Raw genomic sequence first — 23326 nt, 5'->3', positions numbered from 1 at the left:
AAGACCAGGACTCAACAAAACCAAACAAATACTGCTGGATCCCCAGTACAGAATCAAAAGAAGCATAATAAAAGTTGCTTAACTTATAAATTTTTGGGAACCTGCAGTAGCTTTCAAACTTCTGTAATTCTAGTGTTGTGGTAATCACAGCTAAAACCAGCTGCTGCAGGCACTGATGCTGAAGAGAATAAAAAACAAAAACCAAGACTAACCGAATGAGCAAACTCTGGGAAAACAGAAATTTGTTCGTCCAAACAACACCGAAATCCCTTAAAAATACCAGCTCACTTACTCTTGATTTCTCTAAGTTGTGATACAAGCTGCATATAAACTCGAAAGCCATATGCTTACATTCTGAGCAAATTTAGTGGTTGTACAAAGTGCCAAGCTAGTTGAAGCTTTGGAAACCAAGGTCCTTTACTTTGTTGAGGGAACAGGCAGAAATGTTACAGACTTCTCTGCCCTGCCCAGCCACATGCTAGGCTGATTGGTATGAGCTACATTGCAGGTGGTTATGGTACTGTTGCTCACAACTGTCTACTGCAAGCTCAACTGAGATCTTGAACTTCATCACCTGCCAACAGCCAGTGCTTCTCAATCACCAGCGACCTGGCTAACATTTGAACCAGTAGCAGAAAAATGTAACTTTTACGAACCAGCTGACATTAAATATTCTAATTCATGATACCCTGTGGCAGTGTGCAAAAAGTGTTGGACTTCAACCGTTATAGCTGTTTGTAATAAAAAGGCTGTCCCAAAAGTCCACATCCATTTTTCTTTAGTTTTTCTAAAGGATATATGTTAACCATTCTGACAAATATAGATTCTTCCCTGTTCCTAAACCTTTTTTTTTTGTACACCAGTATTAATCACCACAGTGTCACTCTCAGAAGAAAGCCCACTGTTTTCCTATGCCTGGAATGCCTGCAGCAAGTGGGGAATACATAATGTGCAATGTTTAACAATGGTACATGAGAGTCTGACGTCCCAAGATCACTCCCCAGTGTTTCATCTAAGCAGTAACACTTCATGCAAAAGCATGCAGTATAGCTCCTTGCGTGCCCATCTGCTAAATGCTCATTGCCATGCACTGATGACTGAATGGAAATATATTATGAAACTGAAGGGACACCTCAAGGTTATTAGGCCTAAAAATGGACCTACCTTGACATTTTCCCCATATTGAAGGCCTTACCTTAAAGAGGGACATTCACACTGAAGCAAACTTGAAAAGAGAGAACATTTATACAAAAAGAAATTTACTTGGCCTGTAATTTCCTATGTTCCTTCTGGTGCTACTGAACGATACTGCATTTTACAGGGCTTCTTCCCCACAGTGTAAAGGCAAAGTCATAATTCTGCACGCATGATGATACAATCCAGTCATAAAAAAATAGAGGTGTGCCAAAAAACCCCACCAAAACAGTATCTTGACTTCCCAACACCAGGTTAAAAATCCCTCATTAAAAAGTAAAAAAATCTTTGCCTGTTAGCAGTCATGTATGAAAACAAATTTGAGATTATAAAATTTATGTTTCAGGCTAATATATTTGAAAGTTTTCTCCAGAAACGCGGTCCCTCTTTAAGGATTCCAGCCATATTTCACAGTAAGCAGACGGTTGCTGCAGCAATTTAAACACAGACCTCTCTAATTGAACACATTTTTGGGAGCCGTTCAGTGAGGCACCTACCCATGAGGCAGGTGCGGCCTCTGCCTGTTTGCCTGTGCAAACAGGCCAGCTGCACACTCTGTAGGTGCTGATTTGTATTTGCTATTTATTACCCAGTTTCCAAACACTGCGGGCATCCAGCTTGTCATAAGTCATCGACAAAGCGTTGGTTGCCAAAATTTTACCAGGTTTTCGCTCATTTAGGGGAGGGGGAAAAGAAAATTCCCAGTGCTCACTGACTCCAGTTGTAACCCACAATCATTGGCTAGGACTAGAATTTTGTATTTGGGAATGATTTTATTTCAAGTCTTTGCTGCAGCGCAAAACTGAAAGAGAACACATTGCTGGCATCCTTAAGTCAAGACTTAACAAGGGAGTTCAGGTTCACAAGGAAACTGCATACAGACAATGTGGCTCAGATAGTGATAACTAAGGAGGGAGGGACTTTGATAATGGTTTATGATTATCTTAGAGTTACCGGAGCTGAGAGGTGAAAATTACTGTAGGAAATTTGAGACTGAGGATCAAGATGAAATCTGCTAACACTGAGGTCTGGTATAGCATAGAACACTCTTCCAAGGGAAGTGCTACACGTTCAGTCAATTTAAAAGCCAGGCTGATCTGGAGCATTTGGTTTTTAACAGTTCTCAGTCATATTTCTTTGCTGTCACAGAACTTTGCGTTAAGCATCCTGAGATTGCCACAGAGTGGAAACTGAGGCATGAAAAGGTTGGCTGATGAACCCTGGACCACACCATGAGTTTCTAGAAAATCTGGTAGAAGAACTTCTGTATCTTGCAATTCTCGGGTCTGGTTTTAGCTGCTAGACCAACTCTCTACCCCCAAGAATTCAGAACTGAAGAAGGAACATACAAATATTCAGAAAACATTCTCAGTGATATAACTGCAGGAATGGAAGAGGCTGCAAAGCGAAGGGAATCACATTAGATGAACTAAATGGGCTGGCGGCAGCTGCTGTTGCTCCATACTGCAGATACAGTTCTGCAATAGACTATCTTGTTCATTTTGTTTCTAATGCTCTTGAAGAAAGCAAGCTTTTAAAATGGAAAACGAAGAAATTATGAATGCATAGAGAAAATTAAAATAATGTATTGTTCTGTGAAAGCTGCACATTCACAGTAAATCATAGTAATGGGATTATTTTGTTAACTTCATCTCCATAAAGCCACACTATGAATGGATAGCGACAGGCACTGATAAAGCCATTAGTGATGAAACTTCGGCTCAACTGCTGAAAAGAAATACATATGGCAAACATCTGTTTTACCAGGCTTTGTATTACCCTCTGGGTCAGAGTTCTTCAGCTTTTTCATGTTGAGGACATCTTAGTTAAAGTCTCAAATGTTCCCAACTCTGACAGTTACAAGAGGGTGGATGAAAATGACATGTCTGTCTGTTTGCATGCACATGTTTCAAGGATTGACAGTGAAAACTCAGCTTGAAAGGATGGGAGTGTGCCTGTGGTGAGACTGTCCTTGGTACACAGTGCCTAACAGCTTCCTCTGTCTCACAGCTCCTTGCACCACACTGAGACACTGTGACCAGCAGCATAAGAAATACGAGAGTGATTTTATTGTGCTGGTCTAATTCTACAAAAACCAAGAAGAAATCCCTCAGAGGGATGGAACACCTCTCCTATGAGGAAAGGCTGAGAGAGTTGGGGATGTTCAGCCTGGAGAAGAGAAGGCTCTGGGGAGACCTTATTGCAGCCTTTCAGTACTTAAAGGGGGCTTATAAGAAAGATGGGGACAAACTTTTTAGCAGGGCCTGTTGCAATAGGACAACAGATAAGGATTTTAAACTAGAAGAGGGTAGATTTACACTAGATATAAGGAAAAAAATTTTTGTGATGAGGGTGGTGAAACACCAGATTGCCCAGAGAGGTGGTAGATGCCCCATCCCTTGAAACATTCAAGGTCAGGTTGGACGAGGCTCTGAGCAACCTGACCTAGCTGAAGATGTCCCTGCTCATTGCAGGGGGGTTGGACTACATGACCTTTAAAGGTCCCTTCCAACCCAAACTATTCCATGATTCTGTGAAATTGATGCTCATATGAGGCTACCACTGACTTCAGACAGATGAGCAACAAATTTGGGGCCATGATGTTCCTCCATCGCTGGCAAGCCGGATTGGGATATTGTGTATCTTTATGCCACTTGGGCATACCTCTCTGAGCTCACTGGCTGATGTTAGTGGCATGTCAGCAGGCCACAAGTTCAGTTTGGAAAGCCTACAGCTGGCCAGCTGTGCTCTCAGAAATGACACAAAGAATTTCTTGCATGGATCTAATAAGATATGGAGAAGATTGAGGAAAAAGCAAAATACGACAAAACATACCTTTGCTTCACTGTTTCAAATACAAGCTTTGCTGGTAAATAACAACTTGGGACAAGATAAATTTCATCAATACACATTAAAGGTGAAGCGGCAATCTGTTTCAATCACTGTTTTAACACGTATTTTATTATTTGGTATGGGACAGGCAGAATCATCCCATGATGCACTACAGCAAGATCTACCACATTTACCACCATATCAATGACTTTGGTAAGAAATTAATCTACTGCACCCTTGTTCTCATTTGTAATATGGCAAATGCAGTTTGAAAATGGAAATAACAGATTCAACAAAGCCAGGATCATAACCATGGAAACAAAGAAAGATGGAGAGCAGAGAATCACTGAATACTATCAAGGCCTTTGTGGTTCTTGGGCAATAAATTATGTTGCAAACCACAGCTTGGTCTTATGGCCACGTATTAGGGAAATTTCGTTCTCCAAATAGAATAAAATTCCAGAAAGAATACATAAGACAAAATATTTCAACATAGGAATAAAATGCCTCAAAGGGATTTCTGTCTCACAGCAGTTGCTCTAGAGAAAAGATATCTGTCTGCACTAAAACTGTACTTATTTCTTGCATATGCAATTACATATTCATGTCTGCATTAAAAGCAGCAGGGAAGAATAATATTATTCAGAAAATTTCAAGACAGTCTGTGAAACTCTAAGAATTAGGTTTTAAGAACAGCAGAAATGATCTTCAAGAGACACTATCAAGGTCACTGGAGCTTAGCTGTAACAAGTATCTGCTTCATAGCTGTTCAAAAGTTTGCTTGATTTCTAACGTACATGCCTCAGGGCTATTACTTGTTCTGTAGTAGCTTAACATTTATAACCGCTCTACATGGGACAAACCCTCAGTATAGTAAACTGTAGTATATATATAAAAAATTACTTTTGCCACTGAAAAGCCTCATAATTCTGGATTTATGAAAGGAAGGGCTGGTAGATAATATGCATCATAGCACTGGGCCCCAGTGCATTTTTACCCCTTCATATTCTGTATTCCAAGTCATTAAGCTGGAGGAGCAGCCAAAGATCCATCGCAGCAGGTTTCAGGGCCACCAAATCTGCTTCCATTGTCTCTACCTAGCAACCTGCTGTGGCACTCCTGCCACTGCTTAGCAATCTAAACCTCAGCCATTTGTATGACTGCTCTGCCCAGGGCACTCTTGCAAGCCTTCAGAAAACACACTCAGTTTTTCAAAGACCTTTTGGACTTCCATAATTTTCATTCCAAAGCTGAAAACAGTTAGGAAAGAAATTTCAGCTTCCCAAACATCATTAGAATAATCAAATCATGTACAAACTAGAAGGACATTAATGGTATATTTCTGGTATAATAAGGAATATATTTGCATCCATCCACAGAGTGAATGAGATTTAAAAAAAAAAAAACAAAACTCAAAAGCCTGGCTAACAAATAGCCATGTAGTGTTTTTTCCAACTCCAGTTGAAAAATTCAGACTTAAGGCTGGCAGAGCTGAAGAGACATACCTGAACTATGGAGGAGACAGGCTTTACAGTACCATGTAATATAGCTCCTCAGAAAATCTATTATGGCAGAGAAAGGATAAAAGGTAACAGAAGAGGAAGACGACTGTGCTAACCAAGGAACTTGCGTGTTTTTGGGATCAGCAAAGTAGTGAGGCAGAACTGAAGCAAGGTTTGTTTCCATGCTAGCACCTCCGTGACCTCCCTTGGCAGGTTATTCCAATGTCTGATGGGACCTCAGTGTTTGACCATTTTCCCTAACGACATTACTTGTTCAGTGTCAGTGTTTTATATTGCCCAGAGCTCATTTGAATAGATCCTATGGTTTGGGGTTTTTTTTTGAAAGTGTGTATGATACAGTAGTTATAAAATTTCCCCCCTTAGTCATCTTAACGGTTGGTCAGAAAATAGATGAATACCTGTGTAAATATATGCATTCTTGCATGAGCAAAATTTTGTATGTGCATGCAAAAGTCAATTTGAATGCACAAATGACTATATATGCATTGTATGCTTCTTTCCCTACACATATGTACACTCACATATCACATGCAAGAAAGTCTATTTTCTGACTAATAATCTGGCCTCTCTTCTCATAGCTATTTTCAGAGATCTAGGCTCTCCTGAACATAAGATGAAAAATATATTTTTTAATCCCCTTTTAATATTACAAGTCACTTTTAAGTAATCAACTGCTCTTTATCAATACTGAAAGATGTTAAAACCCAGAAAACATTCCAAACACAGGCATTAGTTATGTTTTTCCCATAGTTACTCCATAGCTATGGAACAGTTACACTTGTTAATCTGAATCAATAAGTCTCAATGCTACACCCACAACTGAATTTAGAGAGGAACTCTCTATCTAGATTTTAAAGTAGACTCTATTTTGTTAGTGTTCATCTTCTTCCCTCTTTCCTGTATTTTTCAAAGTGAGTGCAATCTCTTCTAGCTTGGCAAGCATCCAAAATCACCTTTTCAGCATTTGAAATTTAGTGCCCTAGATTCCTTTACCATTTCTAAAGTTGCATAATTAAAAAATTATATTTTGTGTGATCTTTTTCTCCAGCCTAGATATACATATCTCACACTTTACTTTCCAACTAATAAATGGTTCAATTTTAAGAGGACAAGTAAAAATTTCAGTATGATCTTGCTCAAAGATTTCTACACAACAACAAAATCCAAACAATTGGAAAATTTATGCAGCTGGTACAAAACAGCTGATGGATCATAAAAATAGTGTAAATATATAAGGTATACCCTTTCTAAGTGTAGAAAAGTTATCAGTAAGAGTTGATAGGACCAGGTCACTGGGGAAGATATCTTAGAGAGAGCAGATTGAGAACGTGAAAATAATAGGGATGCCTGTAACATAGATTACATATTATCTGAATTCACTACCATAAAAAAAAGAGTTCAGAAAAAACACAAGCATACAGAACTACTAGGCTGCAGGAATCAAATTTGGTAGAATAAAGTTGGCATACACAATATGGAAAGAAGTAGTATGAAAATCTGACATTATAGAAGCAGCCTGAAGAAAAATGAGAAAAGGTGTAAATAAAGAAGTATAAAATCACCCTAACAACTATTAAAGAGCAAGCAGCTCTCCTGAAAATTAGACAAAGGAGTACTCTGAAATAATCTGAAATCACTACTAAAACTGAAATATCCAACTAAAAAACCATTAAAAGAAGCAGAAAAGGAGAAAAGGAACAAAACAACAGGAATTAATAAAATAGGAATGGCTTTACAATATAACAGCAGTGAAATAATTACCAGAAAGAAGCTGCACTGAGAAGGTAGAAGGTATTTATATCAGCAATGAATAAAAATATCTGACATGCTAAATGCCTCCTGACTTTTAAGAAGGACTGCTGCAGCAAGAATACTTACAAGAATAATAAAGGCCTCATAAAAATACCTATTGTCAAAGGGATGGTGCATCTCGACCATGAAAGGAAAACAGCTAATAAACAGACTAGATGTGAGGAATCTGGGACTTACTAGATGTAGGCATAAAGTGAAAATTATTTTGGAATTGTACATCTTGATTTGATAACTGTATTACCAAAACACTGATGAATACTGAGCAAAGCAACAAAAATTACTGTGAGATGAAAGGCCAAATACTTGTGAAAACAGGAAAAGAGCTACACACATGCAACTCAGCTAAACACCGATAAAGGCTGTCTGCAACTACCCAAGGGTTGTGGAACCTGACTGGAAAGCAGTTAGTTACAGTATTAAATAGGCTTCAGATAGATACTAATGGGGTTAATTTGGGGTTTACACTTCCTGCAGCAGTGCAGAGACTTGTAAGTCAGTGAAGGCACTAGGTGCAACCTGGCCACACCTCCAGAGCAGAACTGGGCAACAGGGTAAGCAAGCCAGCATGCCCTGCTGGCTGGACCCTTTCCAGGAGAGGGGCTGGCTCAGGCATCCCTCTGCCCATAGCTACTGCATTACAAGGTTTCCATTCTCCAAGAAATGTATTAAGAAAAACTTCCCCATATGATGACGCTATATCCTACCATTGCTCCTAGAAAGACATTCACAAGGGCTAGCTAGCTTTCTCTTACAGTTGTCAATTCCTTTGGGTTCTTTCTGCATAGCTACAGAGAGAGGGAGATACTTCTCCAAGAGTGGACTCAGAGGAGCTACCTCAGGCTCCCGTTCTGGACGGGCAGCCCCGCTTTCACTACCTACACAGGGAACTTCAGAAATGCATTTCACTGGACTAAAAGTAAATGCATTAAATGTGACAGACAGCAATTCTGCGATAACAAAGGGGACTTTTTGACATCTAAGTTAGGATTCAGCGCTGAGCCCAAAGTTTTGTCTTGTTTTTTTTTTTTTTTTAAAATACCTTTGTAAACTATCTAAAGAAAGACAGAAACAAGCACCTTGATCATATTTACAGGCAAATCAAACATTGTAATTAGGAATGTGCAAAGTCAAAAGATGCAAATCAATCTCAAAGGATTTACCTTAAAATTATTCTCTTGTACTGTTCAAGCACAAAATTAACTGCACACATTCTCAGCTGAAAAGCTGACATTTGGTGAACTGTAAGTATTTTCATCCAGAGGAAGACAAGAATGAGTAAAGTATTTTTGCTTGGCTTTTGTAGTTCTGCGTGTGGGGCTGCTATTTACATATTTTGTTACTTTAAAATAGAAATACTTGATTATTACCTAGGAAAATGTAAGTACATCAATTTACCTAATCATGGTGTATTTCTTTCACCCAGGAAGCTGTTTTTTCAAGTACCTTCAGTTAATATATTATTAATCAGAAATCCTTTCCTCTGTCTTTCACTACAAAATCCAGTGGCCATTGGCAACACAGGACTGTAGCAGAGTTCACACAGAAACTACAGACAGTATATACCCAACTGAAATAATCTCTTCTGATCAAGGTATCTTTAGGAACACAGGAAAAGAATTCAAACCAGGCCTCAAACCCTCTCATGGGTTTATGTGACTGAACATGAACATCTTCCTATGCGTTAAATCTATTCCTGACACTTACCTTCACAGAAACAATGACAAGACAATATTTTCAGTGTGTTTTTTATGTTTCTATTTCAGCCCCCAAATGTTGTACCAAGTAATCTCATGTCTCAGAAAAGCGAACACCTAGAACTGTCAAACCAAGTTTTCTCTGAATGTTATGCAAACTGCTACTTACAATCCGAGGTTTGAAGGGTGGCTTGATTTTCCTTTGTTCTAGAAGAACCCAGTCAATTTCCTTGAAAAATGGATGCTGCTTAATTGCATCTTCCCCGTTCTGTGACGCCACACAGCCAAGTCGCTTATTGGGGTTTTTTGTCATGAACTGCAGCGGGTGGAGGGAGAGGAGGAAAAAGTTAAAACATGAATGGCAATGGCTGGAAACCATTTGCAGTTCAATTACGCATTCCATTTCTTAAAGCCTAGTGTTTAGAGACAGTCCCCTTTCAGGAGGTTATTTTTTTCTGTAAGAGCAACAAGGATGTCCCTCCAAATTTCAGAGGTTCCAGCCAAACTAGATTCAGAGACTCTGAAGTGTAAGTTTCCTGCAGGAAGCTCCTTCAACTGACTGCTGAAATGTTCTAATTTCATCTGGCTGGGAGTGCTACAGGAACAGCATTTCTAGTTCCAGCTTTGGCTAAAAATACTAAAGGAAAGAAAGAAAATATCAAACCCTCCAGAGACACTTCCAAATAGATGGTCAGGATAGCTCTTATTTTATCTTATTTGCTTTATCTTAACTATTAATTTGGGGGATAGGGGCTACATATTATGCTTACTGTTGTTTATTTTCTTTGGGTACGTAGGTTGCATAATCATACACTCCATTCAAGCACACACATGAAAAGCCCTAACCTCATTACTCATTTCTAGGATTTTATTCTAATATGAGTAAGAACAGCACCTGCAGGTATGTGAATTATAACCATTCTGTCCATATGTTTCAGGAAATACATAGAGTGATCAGCACCAGCAGAAAGCTTCCCTTGAGAAACTCCATGACATAACTTCCACCTCCACTTTTGTCTTTAGTACACCATTAGTGGCAGCAATTGGAACTAACTGGTCTCCTTTGGTGTGGTAATTTTTAAACTTCTCACTTTTAAACTCACTATTCCTTTCAGCAAAAAGCTGTAAAACTGGTGCAAAACATTGATATCAAATGATGGCAGCTGATAGTATTTTTCCTCATTCTGCTCTGTTATTTCTTCCTTCATTTATTAGCAATTGCTCTACTTATTTCGTAAGGCATGTGGAGACAGAATCCTTGCAATTCAAGTAGCAATGAAGGCTGTTCTTATACACACATGCACACTCTTATTATAGAATTATCCCAAGCTTTTCTATAACTTCATATTCAGCCATTATTATAACATTTTTTTAAATTAAAAGTGTACAAATGAAACAAAACGTGGTAATTGTTCAGTGCCTTTTTAACCTAGGTACCACATTATACTATATATCTGTAGGAAAAAAAGCTTAAAAAAAAAATCACTATAATGCATGCCCTTGCTTTAGTACTCCAGTTATTAGATAAGTAGCTACTGAAGCCCTTAAGATGGTTTTAGATAGCTAGATCAACCATTCACAGGAGAATACCATTGCTATCATTTTAAAGATATAACATAGATCAGTGAGGCAATTCTCTCTGTGGTTTCTGACACACACGCACTGCTCCAAAGACGACCCTTCTCTTTGGTCTTGTGTTCAACTGCTCTGCAAGTTCTTTTGCAAGTGGACAAGTCATATCTAAACTACAGGTCATATTTTCTATGGGCAGGAGAAACAAAGGTTTTGAAAGGATTACTGTGCTTTGGTGAGGTCTCTTGGAAAACCACAAAACACATTCCTACATTCCTCTGCTTTATTTCACCTTCAGGACTGGAGCAAGCAGGCCACAAACCAGCAGCCACACATTTTGCAGAAACAGAACACGGAAACTACAGGATATGCTTTTTGTACCACATAATCCAGGTATCAAAGAAGTAAAATCTGATCCTAGTATCTGCCATGTTTTATCTTTGTTTTAAGCTGGGGGCAGGAAAAACATCCGAACATGTCATTTTTAAGAAGCCCAGGACATGAAAATATGACTAGATAGTACAGTTTAGTACTGTACTTCACAAATTTCATGAAACTTGGAAATGGATGAGAACAAATTTTAAGAATGCATACTTAAAACAAATTTAAAAAAATCATATGCAAATATGATGAAATAATCTCAAACTTCTGAATTGGGCATTTAATTCTATAAATTCATCCCCTGCAATAAATATTGATTTTTTTCACCTTCTTTTTCTGAAGCACAAGCTGACATTTATTCCTTGTTTATCAACAGCGTCAACAATGATGCAACTGTCAGGGCAGAGACAGCTGTTAACTGTACTGTGTTGAAGAGATGGTTGCCAATGGAGCTAACAGCCATAGCCATAAGTGTTGCCTTTTTATTTTCCCATATTAAGGCAGGAACCTCCTTTTATGAAAAGAGGACCCTTTTACGATCAGAGTTCCTACTGACTTAAATGACAACAGGACAAAAGGTTGCTGAGATAGCCATGCAACTTGGGGCCCAAATCAAGGATCATCAGGTTCCCAAAATTTTGCTTCTTGAAATAAATGGCACAGCTTAAAAACAGAGTTCTGCTTCTGCACCCAGAAAGCTCTGTCATCTGGGTATGCAGGGAACACACACTGTAGACACAATCTCTCTCCATTGCTTGCAAAGAAGCACAGAGCTAATTTCAATGAAGAATTGTTTTCCTTACCACACAGGAAAGAATTTTAAATAGCAATTCCTGTCAATTCACAGAAACAGGACTAATAAGATCTGTGGGATTTCACGGGATAAGCAACGTGCTCCCTTGTAATACTGAGCTGTAAAATTATCCTCCTTACAGTTTTCCTGTTATTTCCAACAAAACACTTTCTTCAGAAAATAAGAAAACATTGTTACTTATACAAGAGAACGTCTTCTTATGAAACTTTCCTTACATGCTGCTTGGAGGAGTGTAAAAATACAGTTTCTGAAGAATAAAACCCATGCCTCAAATCACAATGTGAGGAAATGAAGTGTTCCAAAGTTAATCCCTTGCTACCATTCAGCAGTAAAATACATAGATGCCTCTTTCTTTCCTCTGTTTTTCCTGTTCTTCATTTAACAGAATGTGGACAAGGATGAGATGAAGAACCCAAGTTTCAAATGTGTTTCACACCATAGCTGCACAGACAGCAGGTTGCTAAATGTAAGGAAATATTTTCTTTTTATGATGTAAGCTGGCACAGGTCCATTAAATTATAACAATTTATGCCAATGAAGACATCTTACCCAATGAGGAATAATCTATTATTACAGTGCAAATCTATTTAATAGATGCAACTCTCTTTTTAAGGTTTATAATGGAATTAAGGATTAACTTTACACATAAAAATGTACGAAAAAAAAAAAAAGCTACAACTACAGCATAATACAAACCACCATGCCTACTATCAAAATGTAGACCAAGGAAAACAGCCTCTTGAAAATATATAGCGAAGTCAGCTTTAAAAGAAATCAGAAGGTTTAACACCCTTGTACTTAGATTCACAAAAATACATAGCTTACACCTGCAGCCCAATTCTGTGTCTGCATTTGTGTGTGGTTAATGAATGACACATATAACATTAACAGTTAGACATCTCACTACTTGCACCACCAATGAGTTAACACCGTAAGGCTCTGACTGTCAAATATGTTTCTCTCTCTCCTCCATAAAACAAATACCTTCTCCTAATAGTTACAATGGCTCTCATACTACACACTTAACCAAGAGTTATCGGTTAACTTTTCCCCTCCAACAAATCTTTCCATGATTCAGAATAATAGAAACGTCAGTTAACGTAGATTCACTGAAGGAGCCTGTGGATGGCATAGAAACAGATCTTACAGACTGTGAAACCAAAACACTACAGAAAGTCTCATGGACTTCAGTGAAATTCAGATGCAGATATGAACATTGACAACGACCCTTTCTCTACAATACACCAAAATAACCCCTGGACCCTGGATATCAGCCTGAATTCTGCAGCTTAAGTCCATACATTTTAATTGCTGAACTGAAAATAATTGAAGGGTCTGGAAACAAACATGGATGCATGAAAGTATCATGTCAGCTAAAAAAAGTCATCAGAGAGCTATCTGGGGGGAGAAGGGAGAATATATATAAAGGTCAGCTTTAATAAATCCTCCATGTTCTCACTACAGTGAATGGAGCAAGAGAGATACTCCAGCAAACAATTCAGAGAGGGTAACTTTGACTTCTGCTTTGAATCATCTGCTAGAGCATCTCTCTCTCAGCTAGAATGAGCCTGAGGATATTTTCAGTAAAAGATCAAGATGAGCATTTCTGCAGAATGTGTTACCTGTCCACTGGTGTTAAAATCAGAAGTTGTTCAAGTTTTATATATAATTACAAAATGTAACCCTGTACAAATATCTCTGCAGGACTTTACCAGCTGCCCTCTTAATTGAAAGTCTCCCTTATTCCAGATGCTGAAAGAAAAATAGAAGTGGAAAGGTAGAAATTTTCCACTTTCAAGAAGGTGGAAAACTGGAATAAAAAACAAGTCATTTTTTTAAGCCAGATATCCTCCTCAGGTTTTCAAACTATGGGGATTGGCATACTGGTTCTGTTTGTTTTGCTTTTTATTTTAGTATGATACTAGAACAGAAGAAAGAATTTATGTCAGTGTCACGTTAAGTAAGTAACCTGACTTTATGGTAAGTAAACCTGATTTTAGAAAGGTAGTTTAAAAACTGAAGTGGCCCACTGGCACACTTTGACTGCTTAAAAAAATAGTGGCATTTGGTAACACACTTTTCTGTCAAGTCACTACCCATATTGAAAAACACCAACCAGGGCGGAAACAATTACACTAGAGTAAGACTGCTTATCAGAGTGTTATGAGAACTACAAAATAGAACATGCAGCTTTCATGTTCTATTTCAACCCATCTTGGTGATAGGGGAAGAAAGGCAGAGGGACAGGAAATTTTATAAGTGAGTTAAATAAAAACACTGTTTCTTTAATTACGTAGTGCTTCCCCCACTCCAGTGAACATGCGGCATATAAAGTGTCAAAGTGATAGCACAGTTCTAGTTGATTGGGTTTTCCCCGAAACATGAATCTGCGGTACACAGATTTAGACAGTGTACAACTGCATGGAATACAAACATTCTGTTCCTTTCCCACAAGCAGTGCAATTTATCCCAGGCCCCATTATCCTAACAGTGGCACTCTGAACTGTGCTTGAACTCTCAGCGGTGACTGCTCTCAACAACTTTTGGCAAATTCAATTTTAATCAAGGGAAAAAAAAGAAACGCAACCCCCCAAAAAAACATGAAGAGGAGGAGCAAAGCAAGTAATGGAAGACTCACTGCTTTTAAAATGCTGACGGCTTCTTTACTGAGCCAGACTGGATACAAGACATCATCGTGAAGGATGGATTCAAAGAGATCATCTTCATTGTCAGCTTCAAAGGGGGGTTGCCCAGCCATCATTTCATACATGAGAACACCCAGAGCCCACCAGTCTACTGACGGGCCATATTCTAACTCCTGGAGGATCTAGTGTGGAAAAAGAGACTGGAATGAATAGACAAGTTAGACAACACTCTCGGCTGCACATTTGCTGTTTCAACACGATACACCCCTTCTTTCCCCAGTGCCTAAGCAGGACTAAATCCCACACTGATTTCGGTTACAGCAGGCATGGTTTCTTACCCATGCAATTTGCACTAACACAGCTAAGTGTCAATGCGTAGTTGTTCTCAGAAGTACTGACTGAGTTTATCAGTCCCCTGAGTAAGAGTATGCTTGTGAGCAAAAGAGCTGTATATCCTTCCAAACTGTTTAAAGCAGGTCACGCTATAGGGGAAAAAAAGATCACATATACAAAACAGATTGGTGGAAAATGTGAAACATTTCCTTGTCTCTATCTTGAATAGAAACAAACTGAAGCAGCTTGTAATGCTGCACAGAGATCATCTGAGAGATTTATTCTAGTCCTTTAGGTAGGGCTGAAGGAAGCCAAAAGCATTTTTGTTCAAGTTCTTTTTACAGCATTAAAATGCTGTACGATATACATGGCTGTAGGACCCACTTTAATTGCCATTGCTTTCAGAAAAACTGGCTACAACTTTTCACATGGTGCAAGTTCAACCTTGTAGCAAATACCTTTAGTGGGGAGTAGTAGGTTAGCATGATGGAGTTTTATTGTACTACTTGGTGTTACAGAACTAGTGTTGTACAAGGAACAAGCTTAATTCTTGGCTCCTCTTCATTGAAGAGAAGTTTGTAGTTGGGCTGCAATGTTTCAGCATGACAGGCGACTGGGGAAAGTAGAGTGGGTGACTGTTTAAGGTGAAGCTGACTGCCTTAAAATGAGTTGGAATGCCAACAACTCCGCCACCTCCTTAAACAACACTAGTGTTACCGTCAGAAGCCTTGTGGTGAACTGCGTGAGCTTAGTGCTGTGTTTGGGAATCACGACCAATATAAAACCAAATTCAGTCTTAATATAAAAACACAAATGAATTTAACATTTGAATACAGAGGTCTGGACCCCAACTGGATTCTTAGTTGAATGGATATTACATTTTATAGACGTTAATTACTGAAAATGATACTCTTCAAAAGTGTACTTTTCAAATGTTATGGGCACTCTTTGGAACTCAGATATTGCTAAAGAAAAGCAAATTGAAACATACTACCATGATGTAAGAGAAATAGAAGCAGGAGATAAACTTCTGCAATTAAGATGACAAAATGGAAGCCTGAGCTACTGACTTCAGTGAGACCAGGATTTCATGTAGAAGTTCCTGGGATCTTACTACTGCTTTGTTTTCAGTAATAATTTTCAAAGAATTTGCCAAAGGACTCAATTAGTATACTGAATCAGAAAAGAATTCTTATAAAACCAAAAGCATCACACTGGTATTTATTTTCTTTTAACACCAGAATACTTTTCAAACTCCATAAAACACACATTTCTGTTAGGGTAGTTACAAGATGATTTGCACCTTACCAGTTGTGCTAGCCTGACAGCCATGAACACTAGCAATATGGATTTCTAATTTATTGTCTCTAACAAATAATAAACTAACATTTTTCCCTGCTGCAAATTTATGGTTGATGAAAGACAAACCAATGACACTTTTACGTTAAATCAGCACACTGAATCTTCAGCAGAAAGATGCACAGGTTACTAACTAAACTGAGCAGATGAAGTCTGCCTAGCAGACTTACTGTGCAATATTGATTCATTTTAGGCACTTGGAAATACATCTCATAAGATTAAAATTTAGGATATGTAAAACCAGCACGATTCTCAGCCATTTCTTTTATCCAATGAAAGCCTTGAAATGGCTTTTGGATGTTGCCAACTGATATGCAGCATCTATATGAAAAGTTCCTACTTTTCTATGCAAGTCTGTACTTTCTGTTCATCAACATGATGAGAAGTAACACAAACGTAATACCTTTCACTCACAGATACTTTAAAGAAAGAAAAAATACTCCCACAAAGACCCTAGGCAAAATGACACCAAACGTATGGTCTCTTTCATATGAACATGCCCTTCTAAGTCTCATGAAAAATTAACAACATTTTTATAAGTACTAAAGACCAGTGCTGGCAGTACTCAGTTGCATCTAGCACCTTAAAGGCTAGTAAGTGCCTTCGCAATGATGCTGAGTCAGAAGTGAGTGTATGGAGAAGAATACTGTTAAGTTCAGGGAACAAATAATAGGAAAACCACACTTTGTCACTCCTATCAACATGGAATAGTGCTTGTGAGCAATACAGTAACCAATTTCTGCAAGATTACCCAGGAGAAACGGCAGCAGAGTCTAGTCTGTATCTTTTACTGTTTTCATCTACATGTAAAAAGTGTCTAAAATTACATATTACAGTCTGATGAATGATAATATCTGTATTCTTAGTGCAGTGCAAAAAAATACCTCCGGAGCTATATAGTCAGGTGTTCCACAAAAGGTTGTGGTGGTCACTCCATTCAGAATCCCTTCCTTGCACATCCCAAAATCAGCTAGTTTACAGTGGCCTTCTGCATCCAGGAGAATATTGTCCAGTTTCAGGTCCCTGAAATAAAAAGGCCCAGAATTAAATCAACTCTCAAATTCTAATGTGCTCTTGAATTTCATCATAAACTATAGAATATGACAAACCGATGGTTTCACAAACACCACTGAGAAACTGTTCTTCACGTGTGTGCATAAGAAGTTGGTAGCAGTCACTAAATAGACCTGGTTAAAGGCAACAAGGAAGCAGGCAATGACAAACTTTTTGCAAGATCACACCTTTACTCTCTCCATAGCAGCAAGAAAGCACAGCACATTCAGAAATGTTTGGAAAAGATCTCAGTCTCGTTTCCTACAAATCTAACATTCTGCCTATGTGAAATAGGTCAACAATGTCTAATGAAGCCATTCTCCATTTTTGCATTAGCACAAAGTAAGGAGTACCAATTTACCCATACTCTATCATATAGGTTGAATTCACAGGTACTTTCAAATTTGGATTATTTTGAATTGGATTCTTAATGTATACTAGCAATTCAAAGTTCAGATTGCAATGAGAGGGATGAAAACCAATGCTTTCATCTTTGGGAGCATTATTTCCTGCAGTTTAAACCTGCTTAAAAATAATCTCACATGAATATTTTGCATTCATTGTTAAACAACACATTTTAGCAGCTGTCTCTGATCACTCGTACAAATGTCTTTGTGTCAAAACCACACAATTCTTTGGTTATTAAATTGGATGAGGTCAAAAACAGGCTGAGAAAGGGATATCTACCTTTCCTGTCTTGCCCTCTGCACATTTTCAAAATATACCATTGATGGTTATTGCATGTTCCAACACAATGAATGCTAGGTACCATTTAACTTACCTGTCACTTGCCTTAGACTAAACTACAAAAGGATCTGGAAAGTCAGTGCATAAAAGAACCCTCACTTGCACGGAAAAACCCCCACAATTAAAAACATTAATAAATAATAAAATGAACATAAAACAAAGGCAAAAAATCCCACTTACATTGCATGGACCATATTAATTTTATACTTCTGTCTAGGCTTTATGTACCTCTGCCGTGTATTAAAAATACACAGTAATAAATGAGGGTGTTGTATGTACAAATGCATACAGAGGTGAGAATCAAAAGTGGAACACGTTCTTAGGTGACTTTGTGGACACTTTCTGATTATAACTTTTTTCCTAGAAGAATTAGAGAAATTTCCATAGGTGGAACTGATGAGAAAAAACTGTGTGTAGGCAAGTTCTAAATCAGATAGAGGAATAAAGTCCCATGCCAGCCTCTGTAAAGAAATTTCACCCCAAAAGCCTATGAAAAGATACAGGGTTTTTTGCATAAATCCTTTATGCCAACAAATTCTACCTGAGTGAGGGCCGAGAAGTCTTCACCTTACTCTGAGGATTTCTTTCAGAGAAATGTCTCCCTGTCAGTTCCCAGACTTTAGAACCACAGCCACTGTAACAGGGTTGAAGCATTTACACACATTAAATGATTAAACAACCCTTCCAGGGCTGCATCATGTCAAGAGTTTTTGTGGACATGTCCAAGGCTACAGTATGCTGAGATTTCCCCAGAAATGTTCTTTTCTCCCTATCAGCCCAATTTCAGTAGGTGGATTTTATTATTTTTTTCTTTGCTTTTTTTTGACACTTGTTCAAAATTTTTGAACATGCCGGCCCACCTGTATCTAACATATATTTCTCAAGCATGTGCACAGGACAGCATAAAAATCAGATATTCCTGAGACACAGTGGACTTACTACTCAAGGTCTGCATAATCACTGTACATCTGTACAGTAAATCCAACACTTCTTGGCAGGCCTGGATGACTTGCTGTGCATGTAGAGATCAGTTGGGTTGTGTACATGTTACAAAGTGGTTTGTGCATGCACAAGAAGTCTGACATGGCAAAACAAAGTCACATTTACCTCACTAACAGTAAATCCACTGTCTCCCACATAAACTACCTTTATCAGATACAGTTTATGTAGCTGAAGTATATACTGGCTGTAGAAATGTTCGTTGCAACCAATACGTTCTACACCAGGCTTTGCTATCTCCAGATCAGTCAGGCTGCTCTTGAAGGTCCTCAGCTGGTCACCCACGTAAGGCCCCTTGGAGCAGACTACATATTTCATCATTCCTTAAGGTCATCCTTTTTATGAGTTCCTAAACAACCCAAGATCCAGCTGGCTACAACATAATCCCCTACATCTAACTATTTAACCCCTCAGATAACCACCTCTTCCTATCCCTGGAAAGTGATTTGCAACAATTGTCCAACATAATGCAAGGACAAATAGATATGAACAGCTCTGTGCCCCCCAAAGAAGTCAAATAAACAAAATAAAGCTCCCTGCTCCAAAACACCTGCCTTCCTAAAACTGCTCTTCCAGTGAATTACAAGTGTTACAATCAAAAGACCTACATTAAGACAAGACTATAACATCATCAAGTAGAACATGATCAAGTATAACAACAGGATAAGGTTCTTGCGGATGGGAGAAGGAAATAAGCTTGTAGCTGTAGCTTTTAACCTTCCAAATGCAGTGTTATCTTGGATGTTCCTAAACTAAGGAAGAATACAAGCTATATTTCAAAAAGTCAAGATGGTCAGATAAAGAAATCAAAGTATAATTACATTTGATGTAACCTTGGAACCACTTCCAGCCACCTTCACAACAGACTAATTATGATAGGAACTGATGAAATTCAAGAGGCTGCTCAGAAAACTGGATCCACGTTAATTTGGAGTGGTAAGTGATCATCAGAAGACTCTTAAATGTTATCTTAACTCAGATCCCAAAAGCAGGACTTCCCAGTGCAGGCACGTGACACACTGGAGCTGTTAGGACCTAAAATTGTTTAAGTTTCATTTAATGCCATTCATATGCTAGCCATGGAGTTGAATGGATATATAGTCAGTAACCCAAGAAGCTCCCAAGCTAAGAGAAATCTCAACAGTAATAAAGCACTAACAGCAAGCCACAACGTAATGGAGAAGGACAGGATACTCACCATTGTCTTTATTTCCTTAAAGATATGTATAAAACATAGAAATTAGCAATAAAAATTTAACTTGACAGTGGAAAAAGAGAATGAATAAACTGAGCAAAGAGAAAGCCACGAGGAGTCTAAGTATTAAATCCTGACTACCTGTAAAGACTGACAGTGAAATTTCAAGCCTACCTGTAAAAGCACAAGTCAATTTAACTTTCTTATCATTTACCAAACTATAATCCTACTTGACACAAGAAAAACATCTGGGACCCCTTCATCAAGGCAAAACAAAGCAGTGAAGCCTATAAGCCTCTTCAAAACTCCATTGGAGGCACTGAGGACATCAGCTTAATTACTCATGCAATAATGGAATTTTAATACCAGTAGATTTTTATTATCACAAAGCACACCAAAGTTTTGAAAGAAATTTGGAAGAGGCTAAAACAACAGCAGCATGACCCCCATTAAAGTACAGGCGGGAGGTTAAAAGGTAAGCTGGGAGTCTGCCAAAGTGCCAAATTCATAGCTAGCCCACAAGATTATCATAGTCCATAAAAGTTCTTGCACTGAAAACCATTCAAAACCATTCTGTCAATCTACAGTTGCCAGATTAAAAAAATAAAACAACAAAAAAACCCCCAAACAAAAACCATCACCAAACCCCCCTAATTATGCAACTTTGAAAAAAAATATCTTAGTTAACTAAATAAATGTAAGAGAATAGGTAACGTGCTATTTAACACCTCACAGGAAAAAAAAATAAAACAAAACAGAGAGAGATGAGGAAACAGCAGTCTCACTGAAAAAAACCTTTACGTTTTAGTTTAAGAACTGTATCTCCCTAGAACTGTTGTAGGAAACAGCCAGCTCTCCTACATCTCAAAAAGTGAAGTAAACAGCTATCAATCTCCAGAGTGTAAATTAATTGTCTATATAGAATGATCCATTCTGATCCATTCTGTCTTTTATTTAGTTCCTGGTATTAGCACCAGTTGTCTACCTCTAAATCAGAGCATACCAAATAATACAGTGTCAGATAGCTCAGTGACAAAGGTCTACTAAATTCTTCTTTTTCTCATTTTGCATTCTCTTTGTAGGAACTAAGAAAGTCATCTGTGTCTGACAAAATGAGTTCCTACAACCTGAGTAATTACACGCAACTGCAAACAACCTAACCAGTTAAGCCAGGAAAATGCCGAGATTGCTTGAATGCAGTAATGCTACATTAAGCTATTTCTCTCCTTTGTTTGTTTGCCAAGATACTTTGTACAATCATTCAGTTGACTTGAGCAGTCAATTGCATAAAATGTTGCTTTTGGGTTGTTTGGGGTTTTTTTATAATTTTTTTTATTTCTCTGAAAGCTTTAAAGAGAAATTTAAGCTTTGGTTTGTATTTCTGGATACCTGCCAGCATCGCAATCACCTCAGAAGCTGTAAAGATTGGCAGGACCTCAAGAAAGAATCAGGATTAAAACAGTACGTTTGTGCAAGTCAGAACAGAAGAGAGGGCAGACTGCAGGTAACTTGCAAGAAAACTTCCATAACACTCATTCCTTCCTCCACACGCCAGTGCCATGAGACGCTGACTGCCCTGGCTTCCTACAAATGCACAGTGGACGAGCATTTCACAGGACTGGGTTCTTAAAGACTGACTCCCAAGAGTAGCCAGCGAGATAACTGCCTTGAGTGTGTGGCCCTATGTGTCACATGTGTCATTTAGACAATAATTTTCTTGTTGAAAGTAAGACAATTAAACAGTCCAGATGGGTTTTGACCAGTAAAATCAGAAAGTCTGCCAAACATTACTAACAGTAGCCTTTGAACACGGTAAACATTAGTGACTAAATAAATGTGTATTTGAAGAACAAGATCAAGTACCTGAGAAACATGATCACAAGCTGGTTTAAGCAATCACTTTACAATGAAATTATCTCCGCAGCATCTGCTTCTACTCTAACTGTTGAATGAGCAACAAAACGAGAAAGCATATACATTTCACAGTGTAAGTCAGAATGAAGCATAATAATTATTATCTACAAATAACATTGGAAGCAAGAATATTTCTTTATAGGGTGAAGGTTCAATGAAGGACTGTACATTACTAAACATCTATAGAACATCAAAGAGGAAAGATCCGAAAGCAACACAAGGCTAAAGCACGTAGCTACCGAACAACCACTTTTTTTTGGTGACTTTCAACTGCAATGAACCTTTCAATAGTGTATTTGAAATCACTGCCATTGCTCCCCTGCATGGGAAAATCACATCCTCTCTGCAGGCTTTAAATAGACAAGCTGTTCACAGAAGAAATCACAGAAGGTAAAAGGGAAACTTCCCCCAACAACACGGAAAACCATCAGAATCACTCTCTAGTTACCGCAGTTATTGAAATTCATAACTGAAGGCAATATGCTCATTATATCAATTAGCAATTTCAACGAGTATGATGAAATTTTTTTTCTATTTAATTAAGGTGAGACTTCTACATTCCTAGAATTACTTTTTAACTTACTCAGTAGTACCCAAACTGCTTTTGAGACAAAGACATTCACCTGCAACAACAGGTCACTCCTGTACCCAGTACAAATTTACTCTTTGCTATAATTTTAGTTAATGTTGCATTTTCAACATAAATTTCAATCACAAGCAGTAAATATCACAGAACTTGGGTCATTTGTACCACACTGTCTGAAACAGTATTTTCTGGAAGACTGATAAATTCACCAAAATCTTTGCCTCACTCCTTCAAAGATGTTGGTATCCTCAAAATATTGACAATTAATGTACTATGTTACAGTCTAAGCAAGATGGAGATATATATGGAACTGGTTAGAAAACAAAAAGAAATGTCAACAATTTTAATGTTCTGATGTCAGCTTCTTTAGTAATTAGCTCTCACCAACTTAATCTCCATTTCCATACATAAACTATGGGACAGATATATTAGGACTGTACTTCACTAGTGGATTCTTTTGTCGCTTTCAGTGTTTTAGTCACAACACATCAGCAAGGCTTCCCCCCTTCCCCGCCCCCAACAGATCAGAGGTAAATGGGAAAATCCAAACTGTAATATCTAAGCAAATGCAAACTATTAATATAATTTTTACCCATTTGAAAAACTGTATGGGAAAGAAGGAGCCCATAGTTTCTGATGTTAGTGAGCATAAACATGCAGTAATAACAGCATC

The 23326-nt window shown here is 38.1% G+C and overlaps 1 protein-coding gene across 2 annotated transcripts in view; it reads right to left on the bottom strand.

The window, feature by feature from the left end:
• The window catches only part of PRKCE (protein kinase C epsilon), a 309344-nt gene that overhangs the window by 13068 nt on the left and 272950 nt on the right, over positions 1–23326 (bottom strand). The window contains exons 12-15 of one of the 2 annotated variants that reach the window (XM_030036001.2): positions 17044–17182; positions 14461–14649; positions 9225–9371; positions 1196–1225 (exon numbers count right to left, since the gene is read on the bottom strand). In XM_030036001.2, the coding sequence (XP_029891861.1) occupies positions 1211–1225; positions 9225–9371; positions 14461–14649; positions 17044–17182 (490 nt within the window). In that variant the 3' untranslated portion in view covers positions 1196–1210. Of the gene's footprint in view, positions 1–1195; positions 1226–9224; positions 9372–14460; positions 14650–17043; positions 17183–23326 lie in introns of those variants that run through there. The other variant, XM_030036000.2, reaches the window with a different exon arrangement.

Source organism: Aquila chrysaetos, chromosome 13, assembly GCF_900496995.4.
Source record: "Aquila chrysaetos chrysaetos chromosome 13, bAquChr1.4, whole genome shotgun sequence".
Classification (NCBI taxonomy): Eukaryota; Metazoa; Chordata; class Aves; order Accipitriformes; family Accipitridae; genus Aquila; species Aquila chrysaetos.
The sequence above is the reverse complement of the archived record's forward strand: the minus strand, read 5'-3'. Positions and strand labels throughout refer to the sequence as shown.